Here is a 23352-nt window from a genome sequence, read left to right as displayed (position 1 = left end):
TTTATAGATAGCATAGGGCGTTATACTAAGTAAGTTAGTTATTATATCTTTTTATAATTAAGTGACATATATTAGGCTTATTAATATAAAGAAATCTTATTAATAGCTAGTGAGCTAGGTTTTATAAAAGTGCTAATGAATGTGATCTATATAGTAGTGACAGTAGATGGTGATTAATAGTAATCGTGGTGGATTAGTACTAATTGCAACGGATTAGTTATATTTGTATAGTCTTGGTGCTGATCCGGTTCCATGCAGCATGCGATGATATGAGGAAAATGCGATGTACACGTGACGGAACCACTGGGGCCGTAACAGTTTCCTGAAGTTAGAAATAATATCAGCTCCAGCCTTCTAGCTGTCTTTTAGTTATATGTACTCACAGTTGAAACTTAGTCAGATCGGGCACTCTTTGTCTTCTTGCTCCTCAATTTCATCATCAAAAACACAAGAGCGTAGGAGGAGATGCAGAAGAGCGCAGTAATGCCAGTCTGACAAACCGTTAGTCCCATATCGATATCCGAGAAAGCTTCTCACTTACATCTCTCCAGCCATAGAATTCTTCTCGAAGATTGAAGGTCTTTGCATAGTCTGCTCCTGTTGAATAGGCACAGTAGTCGCAAGCCCCAGTGGCATTGGGATACGCCACGTAACCGGCATTCGAATGTAGGAACTCAGCCATGTACTCTCCGCAAGTGTGGCCGTCTGGAGCTTGGAAGGAAGTAAACTCCTCGGGACGACATTTGACTTCTACGTCCCAGATGATAGGGCCCATCAGGCCACCAAAGAGATAGTGGAATGGGTCAAGATAGTAAAGCCAGTACTTCCAGAAGGCTTGCATCGCGCCGTACGGGACTACGACACCGCAGAACGAGATCATTCCAGCTCCGATGAGCAGCGGGTTCATAATCGCTGCAAAGTACTCGTTTGGCGCGTATGCAGCAATGGCCTGCCCAATGGAGGTATACAAGAACTCGTAGACTGTGGAGCCGAGTCAGCACATGTAACTCTCACGACTCGGCAACTGTAGACTTACAGATCATCTGGAGATAAACATGTCCTGAGACTTTCGCCTCGACTGGGAAACCGGCAGTAAAGTACCAACAGACAAAGTAAAGAGTCGCGCAAATGATCAAATATGGAATCTCAGCAACAGTCTGCGATCCGATAAAAGCAACCCAGTGATACGTTTTCGACTGGGAAGCGTTAGTAAGTGGTCAAGCCAAAAGGGTGTAGCAACCCACCTTCTTCTCTCGAGTCTCAAACAGATCTCGATTGTGCAAGAAATACGGCTGCATCTGGTTGATACAGCCTGGAGCCACAAAAATGAAGTTGGATATGGCGAAGAGTCTCAGCTGAAGGTCGAACGTGCCATCTCCAATCATCCAGAAAGTAAATCCGCTGAAGAGTGCAGCAAAAATGTGCAAGTTGATCTTGTTCCACACGTAGTCCTGCCAAATAATTAGTATGTCTTTCATAAGATTGTGGCTTACCGAGTACTTGCCGGAGATCGCCAGAGCTGAATCATCTGTCTGTTGAGGACAGTCTTCCACTGGAACCATTTAGATGTGGCGAAGCTGGCGGTGTCCTCCAGTTCGTCTCGAGTCCTTGACAGAGCTTCTTGGTTCAACTTCTCAAGCTTCTCCAAAGCTTTCTCGCGCTCGATAGATCGGTTCCATACATCGACCCAGTCAACGTCGACTTCGCCCTTACCCTGGATAACCTCGACGATGTGTTCGGCAGGATTCGCACCTTCTGGGCAAGGGGCACCATTCCTGGCAAAGTAGCTGAGAAGTGTCTTGGAATATTGTCCAGCTGAAGATTGTGAGAAAAACTGCATAGAGTCGTGAATTGAAACTTACTTTCGCCAAAGTACGCCATGTGCCCACCCTTGGCCAAGAGCAATAGAGAGTCAAACGCATCGAAGAGCACTGCGGAAGGTTGATGAATCGTACACAAGACAGCTTGGCCGCCGTCGACAAGACGTCGCATGAAACGAACGATATTGAAAGCAGACTGGCCGTCCAAGCCTGACGTAGGCTCATCAAGGAAAAGTAAAGTCGGCTTGGCGACCAACTCGACACCAAGCGTGACGCGCTTACGCTGCTCGATGCTAAGGCCGGCGCCAGGGGCTGGTTCCTCAATCAGTGCTGCAACTAGGTCGGAGGGGATAGGCAATACTCACTTCCAATAAGGGCATCACAGATATCCTGAAGCTCCAACAGTTCGATGATGTGGTCAACATAGGCAATTTTCTCCTCGTGCGGAATATCTCTCGGTTGCCGCAAGACAGCTGAGAAGATGAGAGCTTCCTTAACTGTTGAAGTAGCCTCATGAACGTCCATTTGTTCGCAATAGCCAGTCATTCTCTGGAAGGAAATCCCTTGAGGCTTTCCATCAATGAGAATTGAACCGCGAATTTCTCCTGCATCTTTGCGTTGAGCGAGGACATCTAGGAGGCTGTTCAAGGAAGTTGATTAGCGAGCGAATAGGGTGTGGCCAGAGATTGCCTTACGTCGTCTTCCCTGCACCAGAGCAGCCCATCAAAGCAACAAGGTTTCCTGGCTGGACAAATCCAAACACCTGATTCAGAAGCTGCTTCTGCGCACCCTGATACTGAACAAAGTAGTCCAGGTTATGCCAAGAAAAGGTTGATGCGCATATTGAGAAGGCATTTGCAGAGGCCGTTCCGTGTTCCGACCGGCTTCCTTTTCGGGGTCCGAACTCTTCTTGGTCCGTAGCCCTCTCTTGTAAAGCAGAACAGACGATCCTCCGTGGCTGTTCCGTAGCTCAAAGCCGAGAGCCGTAAGACCGATGAGGAAAATCCAAAAGCCAATCAAGACGCCAAATCCACGCCAGGTATGTCCAACCGCATAGTCGTACTGCTGTTGAACGTATGCGACACCATCAATCATGCCAGACCCATCGCTACCGGCAACAGTGCAGCCTCTAAAGTCCCGATTCTGACTGTCGTACCCAGCACCAAAGGGAATATACTGTGGAGCGATACACTCGAGCTTGAGGCCCTGGAATTCGTTCGTCATCAAGGACTCGAATGCGTAGGCAGCTGGGTTGAGATAGAAAATCCAGCGGAACCAGGGGTGCATCTTGCCGAATGGGATCAGATAACCTTGGGTAGCGGTTAGAATCGAGGAGTCAACAAACAAACAAGATTAGGGACATGAGAGATACCTGCGTAGACGAAGAGTATCGTGGACAATAGTCCGGAGATATAGCTCGCAAGACCGAAATGGTTGAACATGGCTCCGACCGCACGGAACAGCTGGAGGAAACAGAGAGTGCTTGCGTTCACTACAATCCAGCAAGTGAAGAACTTGCCCGCGTCGACTTGAAGCCCACTCATGAAGTAGAGAATTAACGTGAAGCACGTAACCTGTAGCATAACAATAGGGATATCTGTGATGGCGTTGGCGATACAACAGGCCGTAGGTCGATAGAACCCAAATCGCTTGTGGCGCACCAAGATAGGGCGGCCCATGAACGAGGCTGTCGTCTCTGACATAGTCTCCAATAAGAAGTAGAGGATGGGGAAGAATAGAGCACCGGGCCGGAGAAAGATGGACTCGCTCGTCAGCGGGAGATTGTAGAACAAGCTGCCGCAGACGAGAGCTTGGATGATGGCGGAAACGACCTTGATGACAAGAGACATGCGGTCGCCCATCATGGTTTGCCATTGGCTGCAAGGATCAGCACTCTTCGAATTACTAAGATGGAAAGGGGACGTACCGCTGGGTGCAGTTGATGATTTGCTCGCGAAGGCCGGCAGTATAAACACCTCTCTTGCCAAGTCTCCATTTCCGCTGTCGCTTCTCTCGCTCAACTGCCATCTTCAAATCTTCAACTTGATCGCCCAGGTTCTCTGGTTGTTGAATGAGCTGTCTCATCAAGCGACAAATTTCACTTCTCTTGTAAACAGTCTCAAACTCTTCAGGGGTATTCGGAACCCGAGTTTCAAATCCGGGAGCAATCTGTCTCTCCGTGTTGACGGTAACAGATGTGAGGAAGTCGGCAATGTTGGCGCCACGAGGACAAACGAAGCCCATGTCCTCGAAGTACGACTTGGCGGCGGTGCGGAGGCCGTAGTAGATGACACGTCCTTCGGCCAGCACAATAACCTTGTCAAAGGCATCGAAGATGCCGTTTCCGGCTTGATAGGTTGTTAAAACCACAGACTTGCCGTTTGTATTGACGTCTCGTCGCAAAGTCTCCACAAACTCCAGAGCCGTCTTGGAATCGAGGCCTCGAGTTGGCTGATCCCAGAACTGCAAGGGACTCTACGGTGAGCATCAGCATCAACTCTATCCTTCAGAATTTGCATGTACACACCTGGGTGGCCATAACTTCAGCTAGGGATACTCTCTTCCTCTCTCCGCCAGATACACCACGGATGAACTCATTGCCGACGAGCGTATTTTGCGTGTGGCCAATGCCTAGAGAGTCAAGTATCTTGTTTCGCATGTCCTGGACGAAATCGCCCTTCTTTCCGACATGTTCAGGTCTCTCTCGAGGCATTTTGTTCTGGAGAGCAAACTTCATGGTCTCGTTGACGGTCAGGGTTGGGAAGTGGATGTCATCTAACAAGCTTGTCAGCAACATTCAGGTCTTGAACAGGGACATGGCTTCCGAACCTTCAGTGTTGAAAACGATCTGCTGTCGAAACTTTCTTGCTTGAATATGATTCATGCTTCCGTATCTCGTCTCGCCCTCAACCTCTTGGAAGGCCTCTCGTTCGTTAGAAAGCACACGAAGTAGGGATGTGCAACCTGAGCCTGGTCGACCAAGCACCAGAAGCTGATTGAATTGTATGAGCAAGATTCACGAATTTGGATGGGGACATATTCACCATTTCGCCAGGGTTCACTTGACCAGAAACATCGTGTAGGATAGTCTAGCACAGCTTAGCAAATGACACCGAGTTAGTGTGGCCGATTGAGAACTGCTTACTCTCTTCGGCCGATGTGTTCTCTTGAACAAACCACCCAATTGACGAGGATCAACCCAGGACCAAAGAGTCTCACCCAATGCTTCATCAGGAGCCGTAACGCGTACGATAACATTTTGAAACGTTAATGTTAAGCGTTTCTGAATGAAATCCTTGCCTTTCTCCTCGTCAACGTTCTCGACGTCTACATTAGTATCACTCGAGGTTCCAGAGTGAGCTTCCTGGTTATGAACGAAGGACTGATTCGGGCTGTCGGGGCGAGTGCCATTATTGTTCGGAGTATCTGCCATGTTGACCGTTGGTCTGCTTGAAGGCCACTGTCGTTCTGCGGTCAATTGTATCTTCTGTCGCGATATTTTGAGCGGTCTAGATCACCATTAAGCTCCTTGAGGTTTGATTGCAAAGAAATCCATCCTTATTCAATTCTAGATTCCATGGTATATATTACTTTTAAGCCCGGTAACAATTAGCCTCCATCCCTGCAAACCCATTTTTCCATGCCTCCGCATTTCCGTGTTACCGTATTTCCAGAAGAACCAGAACTACCAAGCCACGACCCATATTTCCGTGTTTCCGTATTTCCAGAAGCACCGGAATGCTATCAAGCCACGACCCCATCGAGTCTCCACGACCGACCTGTAGCAACCACCCTTTACACGTAAAAAAAAAACAATTTAGGACAGAAATTTTACAAGGTCCGTCATCTCCCGGCTAATCCCGGAACGGATGTGTTATCCTGTCTTTATTTTTAAGTCCGGACGGTCTGTGATCCGAAGCAACAAGACCGACAGCCCCACCGTGATCGTGAATAAGATCCGCCTGACGGCATTAGGGAGCAAAATTGAAGGCGTTAGTCCGATCAAGAGATAAGAAAGCTTCCATGTTCATGGTGCCAAAGGCGATGTCCCACCCGACGTCGGCAGCTGTGAAATCTGCCAATTCTTCCGATCCTACACCCAAGAGAGAGGCTCCATTCGGCTGCCCAGTGACATCAAAGCCGAACGGCATTGAAGGGAAAGTGAATGTCGGCTCCTCTCCGATCCCGCTAGCGTGCGGCATGAACGGGGAGCCTGGCAATGTTGAGTCTAAGGGTTGTTGAGCCTGAGCTTGCCGAACATCCGGATCCACATCGTCCCTCAGCTCGAAAGACGGAAATACGGAGCGGACCATTTGCTCGATTGAAGCAATTGTAGTTGGTAGTTGGCCAGCATTGGCCCCAGCCTTAGTAACCATGGAACGAAGGCATCTCAGGCCGGAGTGGATCCAAGGGAGGTTGCGGTGAGCCGTCTTCGTCTTCTCCTGTAGCATGTCAAAGGCCAAAGCGTAGCATGCACCTTCGATAAAAAAGCCATGGTATTTGATATCCTAATAGCGGTTAGATCTTAAGTCCTGGCAAGGTAATGTAGACCTTACGCGACAAAGAATGTTGGTAGCGCAAGAGGCTGTCAAGAATCCAATGGAATTTCTTGCCGCCTCGAGGCAGTATTCACAGGCGTTGTCAAGCCAGCGTGGAGGCGTGTGTAAGCTCTCCGCAGGTATGTTTTCGGAAGATGAATTCTCTTGCTTCAACTTCGCTCGAAGGATCAAGAATGGGCGGAACGTCAACAGAAGAGTGTGGTGATACACTAGGAAATTAGTTACCAGGTTGACGGTTCAGCAATCAGGGTAACTCACTCGTAGACACCATGGCTTGACAAACCCCACGTTCTCCGGTGCTCGGGTCTCCTACAAGGCAAAACTTCATGTCTTTGAGCTGCTGTTCTGCGAAACAGTGAAGCTCTTGGCGGATTTCTATGGCTGCATTCCAGACCGGCAATAAAGAGTCATGCCGCGGGCTGTAGATGCGCTTGGCGCATTTATCCATGATCCTGGATAGCGTGGCCAAAGAGACCAAGAGCTGATGCTCTCCCGGGACAGGTATGCTTTGACCTGGATCGGGAATCGAGCTGGGGCGACCGACAACAAAGCAATTCCACCTATTCTCCGGTCAGTAACCCCGGGTCTGAGTTGGTTTTCTCGCGTGAAGTTTTGGCGTACGTTTCCCAGAAGAATAAACTCCAATACATGATCCTCCGTTGGTCGACAACCTCTTGTGTTTCCCCAGGTCGCATACATGCGTCTTTATGAAGTCCAGCAGCAACAGCTGTTCTTACTGCAGTACCGACGTGGAGGAAACTTGAGTTTGGCCGCGCTCTTTCAGACTGGAAATGACCGTGAGGGTATGTCAGCACAAAGCCCAGAAACTTGAAGAAGTGAGACTTATCATCATAAGGTGTATTTGAACCACTTGTATGTTGACAACCTCATCCAGCTTAGCAGCGCCTTGCTTCGCTTTCTGAAATAAGAACTCCGCAATCGCTTCCTCCCCAGCCATTGAAGCCCCAAGGCCCACAGCCAGCATGATGATGATGGTTTCTGGACAATCAAAATCAAGGATGGGTCGTTTGAAGAGAGCGTCTAGGCGGCGGCGGTAAGTCTCCTTGCTCATCACAGGTAAGCCGTGCCAGTAAGTGAGAATGTATCTGTCGAGTAACCTCTTTGCTGTTTCTGGGTCGATAAGCATGGCTGAGTAGTCCTCGGAGACTGACGTTGGCCGCTGGTTGTCTGCCAAGTCACCAAAGAACAGCCTTCGATCTCTGAACAGATCCAGGCCAGGACCAACTTCTTCGACACCTTCGCGAGACGGGACATTGGGACGAGTTCCTTCAATCTGGTGATATATCAAGTTGAGTAAAGCGAAGTTTGACGAGGGCCCATAGTAAAGCTGAAGTAGACATGAAGGCGATGCTCGGTGAGTGGCGGCGACGCTATTGTTGTTGATACTGCGTTCGCTCGCAAACGCCGAAGGAGCTGGTGACGCAGACACGGCGACGTCTACATTAGGAGTCAGAGGTACGTTTGAGCCCTCATCTGATGGCTCGATTGAGGGCGCTTCGAGGGTATCGTGTGACCCGATTGCCTCAGATGCGGCTGTTCGCGGCTTGATCTTGCGCGGGCGATTGCGAGCCTTCTCGCGGTATACGCAGGCGAGGCTTCTCAGCCTGCAATTCTGGCAAGGCATTACGCCATTGCACCTGATCTTCTTGACGCGACATTCCTGGCACGCCTTGGAGATTCTCCATTTTGTCGCGTTCATGGTTGTTCAATGTGTCTTGGTTAGACTGCGAGTTGATTGCTGCGCAATCAAGTGATTGATCGGCGCGCTCTTCAGTCCGCCCACTGTATGCTCTAAGATAAATACGAGCTGGAGTCGTAGAAAGCTAGGTTAGTTAATGAGAATTCAGGTGCTTGTAATCGCGCCTGGTATTATTCCATCCGGAGGATGGAAACGATACTTTGGTACTACTCTCTATACTATTCAATTAAGTCCTGGTAGCCTGCGACAATGCGCCCACAAGAGGGAGAACTAATTCAGTACAATTTAGTCAGAGACACCAAGGCGAAGATAGGAAGAGTAGACAACAGTCACCACCAGTACAGAGAATGAGCATTGAGGGTTAAAACCGACCGGGGACGAATATTGCACGCGTGGGTTATCGAGACAACCGTCCCGATACTGCACAAATCCACGTCGCAGTCAGCGTTAACCCTAAACTAGTTAGGAAAGGCATCTTGCGTGTGTCGCGGGGCCGTCTGGCCACTTGTTGGTGTTCACGGTTTTACGTGGCGGGGCTGGGTATGATGGCGGGGACGAAGTATAGTGAAGAAAACGATAGTGCCCCGCAACGGCACCCCAGCCTAACCTAACTAACCCCCCATTGGTTTGTGGGGCACGGGGACTCTTGCAGGGCATAAAAAGAATCATATGGCTGGTCAGTCCTCAGGGTCTTTGATTGTCGTTAATCGCCCCCCGAAACAGTATTGGCATCAGCGAAAATGGAGCGAGCAGAAAGCATTCCAAACCTCACGCCCGTGGGAAGGGAGGCCGAGGTCGACCTTGTGCCCGGCACCGAAATCATGACGGAGATTGGGGGAGCGAGGTTTTACCACAATGAAGACAATCCAGATTCGGTCGTCTTGATTCCGCAACCGACCGACGATCCACATGACCCACTGGTTAGCATAACCCTGTTTTAGTGTTTCTTCACAGCTCCAAAGCCCCAACCCTGCCTTAAGATTCCTGCCAGAGGTTTATGTACACCAAGTGGTTTGGTCTCTGAGTAAATATCAACCAAGTGATAGAGCTAACTTATATCTCCAGAACTGGAGCATGTTCTGGAAAACCTTGGTCATTGTTAACCAAGGTATCTTCGTGATCGCAAGCGTCATTCCGGCTCTGTCTATAGCACCTTTAACTCCAGTCTTCATGCAGCAATGGGAAAAGTCATTGACTGACGTCGCTTTGTTGGTGAGATAACCATATTCTCTTGACCCTGTGTTATTGTTACACCGTTGAGTCGTTTCGACTGCCTGGCTGCATCTTGGCCAGTTGACGGCTTACCCCCTTCGTCACCGCAATAGTGCTGGAATAGTGAAGCTGATTCTTCCAGACTGGGGTAACTGTGTTGCTTCTAGGATACTGCAATTTCTTCATCATCCCTAGCTGCGAGATTTTCGGACGACGGATAACCCTCCTTGTCTGCGCATTGCTGAACTTTGGTGCTTGTATTTGGCAAGCGACGGCTACATCATACGGCTCATTTTTAGCCGCACGGATCCTTGCGGGGACAGGGGCGTCTGCGAATGAGAGCGTTATGAACGTCGTAGTGACTGACATCTTCTTCCTCCACGAACGCGGGAAATATGTCGGATCGTACTTGTAAGTTACAACGCCGTTCAAATTCAACCGCCCTACTTACCTACAACCCAAGTTGGTGTTACTTTATGGGTCTCTTCCTTGGCCCGATTATATCAGGAGCTGTCCAGGAAAAGGTTTCCTGGAGAATCTTCTTCTGGGCTTGTACCGGCGCCCAGGGCCTTAACATCATTGGACTCCTCTTTTTCTTCCCGGAAACCCGTCGTTTGCGGAATCAAGATCCTATCCCAGCTGTTCAGGGATCGGAGCAAGGCAGCAACGACAATGCCAAATTAGAGATGAGCTCTGGTCATGTCGAGTTTGTTTCGTCAACACACATACAACCCCCCCAACCTGGGATTCTAGGAAGCGGCAAGCCCAGCCGAGCCCAGTTCGGTATTTTTCAAGCAATAGATCGGACTGCGTGGCGATCGGTTGTTCGGCACTTTTTCACTCCAGCACATATCTTTTTCTTTCCCATCATTTTTTGGGCATCCGTGTCGATGGGGTCAGCTGCGAATGCCCTATTGGCAGTTAACCTTCTGCAGTCTCCTGGCCTCGCTGCGCCGCCTTATAAATTCACACCGGCGCAGGTCGGCTACGCCAACTTTGCACTCGTGGGCGGTGGCGTGCTGGGGCTCGCCGTAGCCGGACCATGGTCGGATTATGTCTCACAGAAAGCAACGGCGAGGAACAAGGGCATCCGGGAACCAGAGATGCGGCTCTGGTCTTTAACTCCATTCATTGCTGCTGCTATTGTTGGGCTAGTGGTGAGAACATTTGCATTATCGTCTTTCATTGGGGGACTCAACTAATCATACAAAGGCTTTCGGTGTTGGCTTGCAGGACAAATGGCCTTGGCCTGCCGTCATTATCATCGGGTTCGGCTTCGTGGGTGTCCAGGTTGTCGCCATCCCTACCATTTCCATTACCTATGCCATCGATTGCTACAGGCCAATTTCGGGAGAAATCATGGCAATTGCCACTGTCTGCAAGAACACGTTTGGAGTGAGTCAGCCAAATTTCCCTTCGCCAATTCCATTCTGGCACTGATGCCATGTACTTATGAAACTATTTGTAGTTTGGGATGACGTACTTTGTGAATGACTGGGCTACCACCGACGGCTTTGTACCGCCAGTCATGCTTTTGATGGCAATGACAGCTGGTATCACATTGGTTGGGATGGTCGCGTTGATCTTCTTCGGGAAGAGCTGCAGGCGCTTGACCCGGAAGTCAAAGGTACATTCATTTTAGTCTATCTTATTCGCCTGCGTGTGCGCTCAAGAGGGGTTGTGGGATTCATGGAGCTCATCCAACACATTGGCAAACGTAGACAAGGGAGATTTCAAATAGCTAAGTAGAAAGATTAACGGTAATAGATTGTCTCCTGATCAGACGCCTTAATCATTACCCCTCCTGCATCCCGCTGGGGTCGGCATGTTAAAGATTATACCATCTGGCGGTGCTAGGAACACGGTGTTTGAACACAATGTAATAATTCTCGCATGAACAGACTTGTATGAACCAGGAGACACGTCCCGTCCCATGAACTTTTCCAACCAGTCAAGATATCCTTCCATAAGGTGACCCAGAGTCATTGGCAGCCCTCGGATCGAAACAAAGATACGCATCTGAACCATGAATAAGAGGATGCACCTCTCTAGAGTAGATCATGGTGCAGACTATGAACCGCATTTCCGAAAGAGACATCCATTAAATCAGGCCACCTTACAACCGACCACTTTTCATACATCGCGATGAAAAGGAACTTGGCTCTGCCGCCGGCGTGCTATTTCTCTCTCTGCGGCAGCCAACGTGGTGTATCTGAAGGTCGAGACTCTCTAGGCTGAGGAAGTACTTGACCTGCTGAGCTATAGCTCTATTGATCCGACTTTTATCCATTGCCGTGCCTCTCATGGACTTGATTTCTGGGTTATGATGAAAAAAGCCCCCAATCCAGGGTTTTCCAAATGGTTGAGTCTCGGCTAGCAAAATCTCGTAGCTGTGAATACGTCCGCGCCAGGCCCAGGGCAGCTTGGGTTAAGATAAGTCTCTGAGATGTTATTCTAATGTGTACACGTGAAGGGCTCTTTGCCGTTGGAACGCGTGTTGGCGCCGCGAAGTCGGCCGGCTAAAGTTTACTTAGGAACCTCATGTGCTATGACATCTTCAACCCGAGCAAGGCCAACTCACACATCCAAGATAGCAGTTCGATTATCGGATTCCGTGGAATAAGGCATGATCAAGTGAATGGTAGCTTTGAAATGTTAAAATTGGCTCAAATAGGCGGTGGGGGGGCATTTTGTGACGGCAAGGTTCGTGATGACATAAGGCGGAAGATGTGGAGCAGAAGGTTGTGATGTTATTGATTGTCGACTTGATTCTTTTACCAGTCTGTCAAGGAGGGGTTGGTATAAATTCCAACTCTTTTTCTAGATATAAGAATAGTATCATAATTAAGGAAAGTAGAGCCCTTTCCTTTTGGATTAATGATAGCACCTAGATAAAAGAAACGTACATTTTGTGGGTCCCTGGATGTATTGCTACAGGGTAGTGAGGAAAATACCTAAAAGGATAGAACAGAGACAGAAGAAGAAGGACGAGCTCCTGGGGACTAGGTTGATCCTCAAGCGTAAAAATTAACCCTATTTTAATTAGACATCAACCCTACTTGCGTATCCAACATTTCCCAGCCGCCATTCTGACAATGGTCCACCACCTTCCGGTATTCATCCTTTTACAAAGCAGGTGGGAATGCGGAGGTTTACACAGAGTCTCCTGACCGAGAGTGTAACAGCCTGGCTAACACCAATGCTCCTGAACAGGATACCCGGACATGCCGAAAAGAACAGATCTCTCCTCACGACAAGTTTAACTGCACACCGGCAGCCCACACCTTCTTAATGGACCTCGAATTCTGAATATTGGTGGTGGGGTCGGCGCCGAGAAGGACTAGGTCGGCCCGATAGCCCATTTTTATTTGTCCTCGATCGTGAAAACCGAAGGAGGACGCAGCAAGAGATGTGGCGCCCCTAAGTGCGTCTGCGGGAGAGAGGCCCGCCCTGACCAAAAGTTCCAGCTCATCGTGTAGAGAATCTCCGAATGGTGGATTTGCAGGCACGAATGGCGCAGTATTGGCATCGCTGCCAGCCAGAATGGTGACACCGGCCTTGTGCAGGTTGGTGACGCTGCCTTCAGCCGCAGCGGTATAGGCCTGAGCCGGGGCTCCGGTATTGTTGACAATAGACTGCATCATAATGAGAGTTGGAACGACGTGACTCAGTGTGTCCCGATATTGGTCGATAAATGCAGCGTCTATGGGCTTGTCCAGAGGAGTGTGGCACGGAATATCAACGCCAGCCTCCTCTGCGGTGGTCCAAAGCGCTTGGCTTGTTGCGTGCGAGATGACTAGTTTCCCCTTCTGATGCGCAGCTTCCACGGCTGCGATGAGGGATTCCAGGTCAGGACCCAAGGGATCGAGAAAGAGTTTGATGTAGTCCGCGCCCTCTGCGACGCGGGCGTCAACGAACTTGCGAGCAGCCTCGGGACTGTCGATGAAAGACTCTGGGGGAAATCCTGGAGCCCTGCTGAGGGCAGTGCCGTCTACGGTACCGGCTGCGCCAGTTCCACGAACGTCGGTTTTACCCGACATCTTACATGCCGCGAGCGTCGAGTAGGGGAAGGTTCCCATGTCCAGGGCAGTGGTGATGCCATACTTTAGCATGGTGTCGAGATAAGAACAAGATGTGACATGGCAGTGGGTGTCGATGAAGCCGGGGAGCAAATAACCGCCGCCGCCGTCCACGACATCTGCTCCAAAGGAATTGGCATTCGAGATGACGTTGCCGGAGATGACCACTGTAGACAGTGGGCCAAAGCCATTGCCGTCAAATACGTGGACATTGGTGATAGCCGTCTTGCGTGGTGCGCGGCGCAAATCTCGCGGCATCCCACATGCTGTTGTCACCGAGAAGAGGAAGCAGAAGACGATAGTGCTAGTGACCACAAACATCATTTTGAATATTGGGAAATATAAGTTGCTGCTTCATGAGACAGAACTATGGTGTCAAGGAGAGAAGAGGGCTACCCTGCATCTTGAATATTCTCCCAGGCTTTATGTTCGCAAACACAGCCCGTAGGAGAACGGCCGTTGATCGGCTCGGTTCCTTTGGTCTTTCTTCGTCGGATTCCCATAAGCTGGTTTTCGTGGGGTTTGTGGGGAAGTGGACACCATCATGCGGCTGCGGCGTCTGGGGTACACCACGTAGTCTCCAGGCGTTCATAGGAGTGGGGTTGTCGTTCTGACTTGCAGTGGAGTCTAACTGCCTCATTTCATCTGCTTTCTGCTCTAACTGCCCAAGCATAGTTACAAGATCGCTCTCAGCGATGCGGCTTGCCGCAGAGTCTCCGCTGGCTCCCTAATCAGTTCCCCGCCGCCCCTCATTAAGCCCCACGTCTCCGCTGAAAGAACGAATAATAGCAACTCTAGCCAGGCCCGGCTGTGTTTGGTTTATTACAAGCACTATAATTACCAGTACATCCCAATGCAGCTGTTGCAACAACCTATTCACCATCCGAAACAGGCTTCACTATGCTTTTGTTTGTCGTTATCAATTTGTTGCTGTGGCAGGTCCCGTTTGTTTGGGCGGTACATCTGTCACAGGTGGGCAAGCACGGCTTCGACCGCATTGACACACACTCCCACTTTGTGCCCCCGTTTTGGAGGGAGGAGTCAATAAAATATGGATTCGGCATGCCTGATGGCATGCCTGCGATCCCTGTAAGTTCAGCACACGTAAACTCCGTCATCAGCTGCTAACAAATCATAAAGCAATGGACAGAGGAGGCTCACTTGGCAATGATGCGCCAGGCAAACATCACCAAGTCCATTCTTAGCATTACCTCTCCCGGCACACATCTTGTCCCTGGTGATGATGCCCTCGCCCGCAATATCACAAGGCGATGCAATGAGTTTGCGGCCGACCTCAAGCGTCGACATCCAGACAAGTTCGGCTTTTGGGCTTCATTGCCTCTACCTGACGTCGAGGGGAGCCTTGCTGAAATTGAGTACGCGCTCGACACGTTAAACGCAGACGGCGTGGCCGTCTTGACCAACGCGCATGGCGTGTATCTCGGTGACAAAATTCTCGACCCTATCTTTGAGGTATTGAATAATAGGAACGCCACCATGTTTATTCACCCAACCAGCCCTTGTTTACGACGTGGCAACGTTATCGAGACAGTTGCCCCGTTGACTCAATACCCAAATCCTATGTTCGAGTTCTTCTTTGATACCGCCCGGGCCGTCGTCAATATGTTTGTCTCAGGAACTATCGACAAATCACCCAACGTCACCATTATCTTATCTCATGCTGGAGGCGCGGTCCCTCCGCTTGTGGCCCGCTTCACGCAATTCGCCACATCGATCCTCGGCCTTCCAGTTCAGATAAGCATCCAGTCTGTCAAGAAGGCGTTCCAGACCCAATTTTTCTTCGACCTGGCGGGCTTTGTATTTCCGGACCAGATTCAGGGTTTGCTGCCATACGTTGATGCAAGCCGTATTCTTTACGGCAGCGATTACCCATACACACCTGAAGCTGGTGTTCTCGGACTAGCTGAGGTAATGAATCAAGAGCTGCCTCGCGTATTCAAGCGTCGCTCTTCCCAGAAGGCTATCTATAACGGAAATGCTATGAAGCTCATAAGAACCTAGCATAAAAGAGGGTAGATAGAAACTTGCTAGCGCCCCCAAAGCTATTAGAGAAGCTCGGGGGCCTGCAAACTAGAGCCACCGCAGATTTCAGGGCTGCTCTTAGTCCTTGAGGAGGATATATTCAAACTCTATGTATCGATTTGGTACCGCTTAGCCTAAGCGCCATTCGGAGACATATCTCAGTTACTGTCGTTAATATTATGATGTAATCTCGAAAGTCTGGCCTATGCATATTTTTAGCTCCGCCATGTTACAATTTAGGTAGTTTAAGACGGCTTTTGGTCGAATACAACTTTCTGTCTGCCAGAAGCATGGTTTTTCCCTGAGCGCAGCTCGCGACGTAGGCCCCTTCACCAGAACTACGCCACATCACAGCGTCTCAATTACGTCATAACCCTACGCAAAGTTTGAACTACAATCTTGCGGGATTGGGTATTAGAGCAAGGAGTCCGTAGCGTGTGGCACTTCTGCCCCGCAAACGACGGCACCAGTCCCGCTGCACACGATGTACTGGTGCTGTGCTTATTGTGGGGATTAGCCACGAGGCGGCGGGCATTTCAGTTGCTTTTCGCCATTCCCCACCCTCCTTTTTCAATAGGGCACAGAATCCCATTCGACACTTGTCCGACCTGAAAATAGCTTGGTCTACTATGCAGAGATAGAAAAGATGGAGGAGAGATATCATAGTACGCGGAGAGGCTCGGAATCCTTAGAAGGCGACAGATAGGATGTGGAATCATTGTTTGTTTTATAATTCATTGAAGGCAAATCAAATTGATATATGGACAACTGGACGTGCTGAATCGTAATTGCATTGCTACTGGTCGCCAGAAGGTCATCGTATAAGTTTGGCGCCACGGTTGTCTAGCTAGCCCCTCACAGGTAGCCTCTAAAACTCGCGATGCTCAACTTTACCTTCCAAGGCTGCACCCCGTCATTGCCTGTATATTTCATTTTGCTCTCGGTACTCAATTGGAAAACTGACATAATCCGAATCTAATTAAAGACATTTTACACGACTGCGATGACAGTGACATAAGGATGACTGTAAGTTTGAGACCACCTATATGACTCTCCTTCTTGCTAGGGGGCCAAAATTCACTTTCTAATTCTTTAGACTTTATGATAGTTGACTATGTATGCTATCAAAAAGCCAGCTTGACGGCATAGGCCGATTACCAGCCCCGGTTTATCAATAGGAGAGTCTTCAGATACTCAACATTGTGACAATAACATTCATCTTGAATAGTACTTAACGGCACTGCCTTTCCCCTCGATCGAAATATGGCCCATGCTCTAATCCATACTCAATTGCAGTGGCCAACGGCGGACTAGGAAAGGACCTGTGGAACGTTCGCTTGGCCCCCGAATATTTTCCCCATTTCTAAAAAATAACGATCACGTTGCCTGCTATACCTATTGTACTGATCAGATTGTAGAATCAGTTCATTGCCTACCTCAGCTACACCGTCGCCACCGCGATGGTGAAAGGCAGTGTGTTACATTTCTACCTGCGTATCTTTATTTCCCGCCGCCTCATCCTTATCTTTGGGGCCATTTTCACCGTGATCATGATTTATTAACTTGCCTCTCTATTCATGATTATTTTTGGCTACTTACCCGTACAGGTTACCTGGACCTTTTCGGTCAGGGAAGAAGCTCAGTGTCTTTATATGCCGATATTTTACTTCCTCCAAGCAGCATTAGGCCTCGCAACTGATATTGCGACTACTACGCCTTTGCCGTTCCTTCGCAAACTGAAAATCTCCGTCAGAGAGAAGATCGGGCGTGTTTGTGATTCTGACATTAGGCGCTTCGTAAGTAGAGAGAATCAGCGGCAAGTTCGAGATCCAGAATCCCCTATGACTAATTTCTCGTCTTTCAAGGGTTTACTTCGTGAGCACGGTTCGGGTATATTGTTTGTCCTCAATATCCGAAGGCTACATCCGTAAGTGACTCACCTATACAGTTTCCACAAGTGATGCGTCGAGCCTTTCCTGGCTATTTCGGTCGGGATGAACAATACGCTCTCCTTCCCATACTCTGGCCACGAGTGCATTCAACCAGGTACTGATAGCATAAGGCTAGCGTCCTCTGCAGGACATTCGGGATTTGGCAACTTTGTAGCTTCCATTATAAGTCAACCTGAGTATAGCAGGCGGATGTCCGTCCGCCAGCATGATTGGCAGACTGTAACAGTTTGGAGTATTGGTTACTGCGTGTACAGCGACATAACTTATTGGTGAGGGCTATCCAAGCGGCCGAGTTAACACAAGAAGAGTCATGTCGGCCGTATCTGTCTAGCACGTACTGATACATGTTCTCATAGCAAGATTGCTTCAAGATGCGTAGAATACAGCACCACATTTTGATGTTACTCTACACTGGTCATCCGAGTGTATCTCATTTAGAGATAATTGCTAGCCAGACTTACCGTTCATGTGATTCTTCCCCCTTTGGCCTTCATCGCAAGGCAGCCTAGGCATACATGGCCACCTTACATACGCCTACCTCCTTACTCATTTATCGACACTCTGAGAGTCCAGGGCGGTTATGGTAGAAGTCTCGTTATTGCGGCCAAACTTATTTCAGGACGAACTTATGTCGATCCTCGGCGGGGATATTATCCTCGCTGGCTGCGAAGTCAGGCCTGAACGTTGCGGGGCATTTCTTCAGACGGGTGGGCCCGCAGAATGCTGATTTGCAGCATGTGTACCCTGCAACAAGTATCGTCTTTGCAGCAGCGGGGACGTCGACTCATGGATGAAGTCAAGTATACCGATTGACTCACACAAGCCCGACCCCTTCTCATAATCAAGTCAGCTCGTCTGCATTACACTCAACTTAATTTACTTCCAAGTCTGTTCAGGCCCCAATGGGGCCTCAATGGCAAAGGCGTGGTCGGGTGGTCTGATAAATGCCCCTCCACTAGCAAACTGCGGGGAACAGAATTTTTACAGAGGAGAGTTGATAGATTTTCGCGCGCTCTGTCACGGCATAGGGCATGGGGTAGGCTCAAGTAGAGCTCGGTGGGGACTGGAGGCCATTTTTGCGGGGCTTGGCAACGGAGCGGGCGGGATTGCTAAATGCTCGAGATCGGCATGGAAGGGATTGGACATGATGGCTGGCCGCTTGGTGCTTGGTGGCAGACACGGCGACTAACCCGCCCTCGGTGACACTGTATGATTACCATCCATCCCTTTGGCTTCGAACTCTCTCGTTCCGTGTTCCGTGGTCGCTCACTCTCCAACTGTGACTGAACTTCAAGTCTTCCTCGGCGGGGGCTTGGGCACTTCCTCTGACCATATCCCAAGGATCGTGGCCGGCCGCTGAGCCTCATTCTGTCCTTGTCCATTAGTTTCCCTCCTGTATCTACTCTCTGTGTCTTGCTCTTACTCTCAACTCTTCACTGTAGCCACCATAGAACAACACAACCAAGACGCTGTCTTACGACGACAACTTAGGCAATTGTATATCGACGACAGCAACGACTGCCTGCTCGACGACTCATTCATCGCAAATCTCCAGTCTCTACTCTACCGCCCTTGCGTTAACGTCCGCTCCGTCGGATGCTTCAATGATCCAGGCTGACTCTTGCCGTCTCCTTTCGGATTCACTCCATCAGTCTCAAGTTCGCCGTACTAGGGTATATTCAAAGTCAGGACACTCAGCATAACAGTATTCGGCCATCGCACATTCCAAATCTTATTTACCACTCAAAAGACGACGCACGGCCTACGACAAATAACGTTGCTTTCTGTCCTCACCAATTCCCGCGACATTAGGACCACATTGAAAGTCGCCTTGTTTATCCCAATTGACTACGATTACCACCGCCATCATGGCCACGGAAGCATCAGAAGGCTCGGCTGCCTCGCCGTCGCCTGCGTCTACCTCAGTAAGGACCGTCACCGGCAAGAACAACAAGAAGCGAGCCTCACCCTCCAACAACTCAGAGCAACCGCAAAAGGCCATCAAGCGACGCGCTGCTCGTGCCTGCGTGGCCTGCCGCGCACGAAAAGTCCGGTGCGACGTGATCGAGGGAACTCCCTGCGGAAACTGTCGTTGGGACAAAGTCGAGGTATGAGAACGACGACTCCGAGCCATTGAAACCATTGATCCAGTTCAAATCTCGTAGCAGTGACTGACTTTTGAGCAGTGCGTTGTCCAAGAGAGCCGCCGGCGAAGGTGAGTGGAATTGCAAACTCCTCTGGTCATCGTGTATCATCGGATCCATCCCGGGTCTCGTAGCCGGCTTCCGGTTCATTGGAGCGGCTCCTTCGGGTAGCGTCATGCAATGCGACATGAGGGTTGAATCTGCATTGGATTGTTAACGCGTCCTGCAGGAAGTATCTTCTTACCGCCAGCATCGGGGACCATCTCCTCCCCACCGAAGCCCAGCTGCGCTGCCAGACTGCGTTCTGCAACCCCATCATGAACACAGCCGACCTTCGGCGTCTCAGCAACGGCTCTGCAATTTCTACGAACAGCATTGACAGTCCGGGCAGTTTTCTGAGCAACTCCGGACTCGAGAACCATGTTCCTCACGTGAATTGTAAGTTTACTGAGCGCCTTCAAGCTCGACCCTGATTTTTGGTCGCACGTACACCTTTGAAGCCTCTAATTGGCTTGTGTCGATAGTTTTGGAGAATGCCCTGTTTTCCGCATTTTCAGCCACTCATAGTCCGCTTTTCCTCCGACGATCTGACCTCCACAATCGATCGCATGAATTTTGATACGTCTGGCCCAAGACTCCCTAGTTGACCTTGTGATGCTAGACCAACCCTCTGGCTATCGCCACGAAGTTACTCTGCACAATAAGCTGCATTCCTCTGATAGCAATGCCCAGGGCTCACTCTGGTCCAATCTCATGACCAGCCCTTCGGTCCTCGATAATCTCCGCACCTCCCAGTCTCTCAGCTCGCTTAGGGAGCAAGAATCCACCTCCGCCCAGCTTCCTGCTTTCCTGCGCCCTCTCCCTACCAAGATTGCAGCAGAGGATGTCAACTACCTGCAAATCAAGGGCGCCTTGTCTATGCCTATTCTCCCGCTTCAGAATGCCCTACTGCAGGCTTACATCGAATATGTCCACCCATATATGCCGCTTATGGACCTGAACAACTTTCTCAGCATCATTAACACTGGCGATGGCCAGAATGGACAAATAAGCCTTTTTCTCTACCAGGCAGTTATGTTTGCGGCGTCTGCTTTTATCGACATGAAGTACCTGCGTGAAGGCGGTTATACGACGCGGAAAGCCGCTTGCAAGTCTTTCTTCCAGAAGACTAGGGTAAGTGACACTAACGTGGAATTGACGATTGGAACTCTTAGGGGCTTGGACTCATTTGCCAATAGTTGCTTTACGATTTCGATTACGAGTCAGACCGCCTTATCCTCATCCAGGCTCTCCTTTTGATGACATACTGGTACGAAACCCCTGATGACCAGAAAGACACTTGGCACTGGATGGGCGTGGCCATCTCGCTGGCCTACACCATCGGCCTCCACCGAAACCCCGGATTAACCAGCATGACCCCAGCTAAACAGAAGCTGCGGAAGCGAATTTGGTGGTCGTGCTGTATGCGAGACCGTCTTATTGCACTGGGAATGCGCCAACCCTCACGAATTAAGGACGAAGATTTTGACGTCCCCATGCTCGAGGAGAGCGACTTTGAAGTCGAAGCCCTACCCAAGGACAACACCGTCATCCCCGCCAGCTGCACGCTAGTCCGCAATCTCGACACGCAGCGAGAACTGGCCATCATGTGTATTGCCAAAGCCCAGCTCTGCGTCTGTATCAGCCATACGCTCAAGGCACAGTACTCGGTTCTCACTAGGGATATCATAAAGCTCGAGAATACAACGAATAGCACTATAATGCTATTTCCTAATAAGCAGCTAGATAACGTCGAGAGTATTAATAAGACGGACCTTGAGCTTATGGCGTGGGCTGAGTCTCTGCCTACCTGCTGCCAGAATCGTACCCTGACACCCTTGGATGTTAAGGATGGACGAACTACCATCGCTGTGCAGCGCACGCTACTCCACATGGTTTACTACACTACTATTTCAGCACTATATCGGCCTCAATTCCTGCCCTCCACGCCTTTCCAGGCGCCCACGATATCGAGCCAGGTTCAGGGCATAGCCCAATTGCGAGTGCGCGACGCTACGATGCATATCACCCGAATGGCCTCGGAGCTTCACCAGTGCTGCCTAGAGCGGTTCTTGCCTCCTACCGGTATTACGGTCATTATGCCGGCCATGATCATTCATCTGCTGGAGATGAAGAACCCTGCTCCTCAGGTATGCCACCATGCCACTGAAGGCTTCCGCCAGTGCATGCAGGTAATGGAGAAGCTTCGCGAGGTATACACTGCGGCCGACTACGCAATAGGCTTCCTCGACACTGCCCTGCGCAAGACAGCGGTCGACATTAATGCCAACCTCAATCCTTCGACATTAGCCATGATAAAGCCAGTACCGGTCGAGTTCAGCGCCCAGACGCCGCCACTCAAGAATACTCCGGAGATGACCGCCTCTGAGTCTCTTTTCAACGAGAAGCCCAAGGAGCCGCAACCGCAGCCGACGCTGGCCAATGCCGCCGCCCTACAGCCTCCTACCAACTCACAGCCTCAACCTGAGCTATATTCTTCAGCTGCCGGACTGACGCCAACTGTCAGCGTTGGTTCGGAGGAGATACAGTTTGGCGTCGGAAATACGGATCTCGATTCCATGCAGGGATATGGCGAATTTAGTTGGAACGCCGTGGCCGGAACCAACTCTGACGTTGACCAGTGGGTTCAATCCCCTCTTGATGTTGCCAATCAAGTTGATATATTGATTGATGGCGTGCTTGGACGCGGAGTTGACCAGCCGACCATGTCGGGCGAGCAAGCGCTGAGCGGGGCCAAAAAAATGTTGAGGACACTGTAGAACGAAGAATACAAATCACTACCGCCTCATTCGAATCCGGATTAAGAACCCCCATTCAAGCGTTTAAAGGCAATGAGCGGGCTCGAAAGGCACCGAGCCCACAGGACTTCGTCTCTGGGAAGCAGATGTTCTTTGGAAAGTTCAAATATCCACTGAATGCAGACCATGACGAACATGACCACTTGCTGTCGGCCCCGACGCTAAGAACGACCCTCTTGTCACGGATCCCATCCAACTTGGTGGGAGAGACGGAAAGACTAGTCTCAACTGTCGCGAATGTCTCTTGACTCACCGTCGGTGCCGCCTATATCTGCCGCGCGCGAGCATTTGTTTAGTGTTGCTTGACAAATGGTCTCACCGCTGCGGACTCGGCTGGAAGCTAGCACGACAGAGATGGCACAAACACTAAGATCGCGGGTGCGGAATGGCCTAATCAACGCCGTAAATACATTAATTAATGTATCAGGAGAGGTTGGAATGACATTATATGGGAGGCAAAGGAGGACGGCCAAGACGCCTGGGAGTAATCGATGTGGATCTTAGGGTTATACACGGATCAAACTCTTCAATTCAACGCAACCAATTCAATTTGGAAATGCGGTCGTTCAACTCCACGGCCCCAACGCTGAGTAAGCTGTCAACGTAGCGAATGCCACGCGAAGGCGAAATTGATAGAATTGAATTGATCGCCGGCCTGAGGTATTGGTTGCCACTGTGCTCAATCGCGCGATTTACGTGGGCTTTGAAACTGCGTGGGTTCATGGCGCTTAGGATGGCTATAGTGAGTGGGTTCCTGATGTTTGCGATGGCTTCACGCAAGCTTTGAGCTGGTGGTGGACTGTGGTTCAGTGGGCTGTGCATGCTTGCGGCCAGCGCGCCTCTAGCAGCCATTGCACCGCGAGGCCGGGCAGGGCAAGGAGGCGGCTGAGGTAGGGGCAGCCAAGGCCGCAGGGAAGAAGCCTGCCATAGAAGCCAAGCATATCGCCTTGAACTCGACCCAGAAC

At 50.2% G+C, this 23352-nt stretch overlaps 6 protein-coding genes across 6 annotated transcripts; 3 read left to right on the top strand and 3 right to left on the bottom strand.

The window, feature by feature from the left end:
- Window positions 1-392: 392 nt before the first annotated feature.
- FOIG_16403 (ATPase) lies at window positions 393-5253 on the bottom strand (the record flags this gene model as incomplete). Its single annotated transcript, XM_031217844.1, has 15 exons — window positions 393-491; window positions 542-981; window positions 1037-1196; window positions 1245-1471; window positions 1501-1815; window positions 1863-2132; window positions 2186-2460; window positions 2516-2565; window positions 2610-3130; window positions 3193-3698; window positions 3748-4295; window positions 4348-4595; window positions 4650-4812; window positions 4865-4909; window positions 4966-5253. 15 exons carry the CDS (start codon window positions 5251-5253, stop codon window positions 393-395), a joined length of 4155 nt encoding a protein of 1384 aa, XP_031052450.1.
- A 505-nt stretch (window positions 5254-5758) lies between these two features.
- FOIG_16402 (uncharacterized protein) lies at window positions 5759-8099 on the bottom strand (the record flags this gene model as incomplete). The annotated part of the gene is made up of 5 exons (XM_031217843.1): window positions 5759-6328; window positions 6377-6588; window positions 6638-6939; window positions 7001-7164; window positions 7248-8099. 5 exons carry the CDS (start codon window positions 8097-8099, stop codon window positions 5792-5794), a joined length of 2067 nt encoding a protein of 688 aa, XP_031052449.1. The 3' UTR covers window positions 5759-5791.
- A 740-nt stretch (window positions 8100-8839) lies between these two features.
- FOIG_16401 (uncharacterized protein) lies at window positions 8840-10751 on the top strand (the record flags this gene model as incomplete). Its single annotated transcript, XM_031217842.1, has 5 exons — window positions 8840-9019; window positions 9165-9311; window positions 9454-9722; window positions 9775-10468; window positions 10524-10751. The coding sequence occupies 5 exons, from the start codon at window positions 8840-8842 to the stop codon at window positions 10749-10751; spliced, it is 1518 nt and encodes a 505-aa protein (XP_031052448.1).
- Window positions 10752-12559: 1808 nt separating this feature from the next.
- FOIG_16400 (uncharacterized protein) lies at window positions 12560-13714 on the bottom strand (the record flags this gene model as incomplete). The annotated part of the gene is made up of 1 exon (XM_031217841.1): window positions 12560-13714. One exon carries the CDS (start codon window positions 13712-13714, stop codon window positions 12560-12562), a length of 1155 nt encoding a protein of 384 aa, XP_031052447.1.
- A 576-nt stretch (window positions 13715-14290) lies between these two features.
- On the top strand, window positions 14291-15412 carry FOIG_16399 (uncharacterized protein; the record flags this gene model as incomplete). The annotated part of the gene is made up of 2 exons (XM_031217840.1): window positions 14291-14479; window positions 14531-15412. 2 exons carry the CDS (start codon window positions 14291-14293, stop codon window positions 15410-15412), a joined length of 1071 nt encoding a protein of 356 aa, XP_031052446.1.
- A 3841-nt stretch (window positions 15413-19253) lies between these two features.
- Window positions 19254-22348, top strand: FOIG_16398 (cutinase transcription factor 1 beta; the record flags this gene model as incomplete). The annotated part of the gene is made up of 5 exons (XM_031217839.1): window positions 19254-19493; window positions 19572-19600; window positions 19759-19967; window positions 20191-20702; window positions 20768-22348. The coding sequence occupies 5 exons, from the start codon at window positions 19254-19256 to the stop codon at window positions 22346-22348; spliced, it is 2571 nt and encodes an 856-aa protein (XP_031052445.1).
- Between the last annotated feature and the right edge of the window lie 1004 nt (window positions 22349-23352).

Source organism: Fusarium odoratissimum (assembly GCF_000260195.1).
Source record: "Fusarium odoratissimum NRRL 54006 unplaced genomic scaffold supercont1.79, whole genome shotgun sequence".
In the NCBI taxonomy this organism is placed as follows: Eukaryota; Fungi; Ascomycota; class Sordariomycetes; order Hypocreales; family Nectriaceae; genus Fusarium; species Fusarium odoratissimum.
The sequence above is the reverse complement of the archived record's forward strand: the minus strand, read 5'-3'. Positions and strand labels throughout refer to the sequence as shown.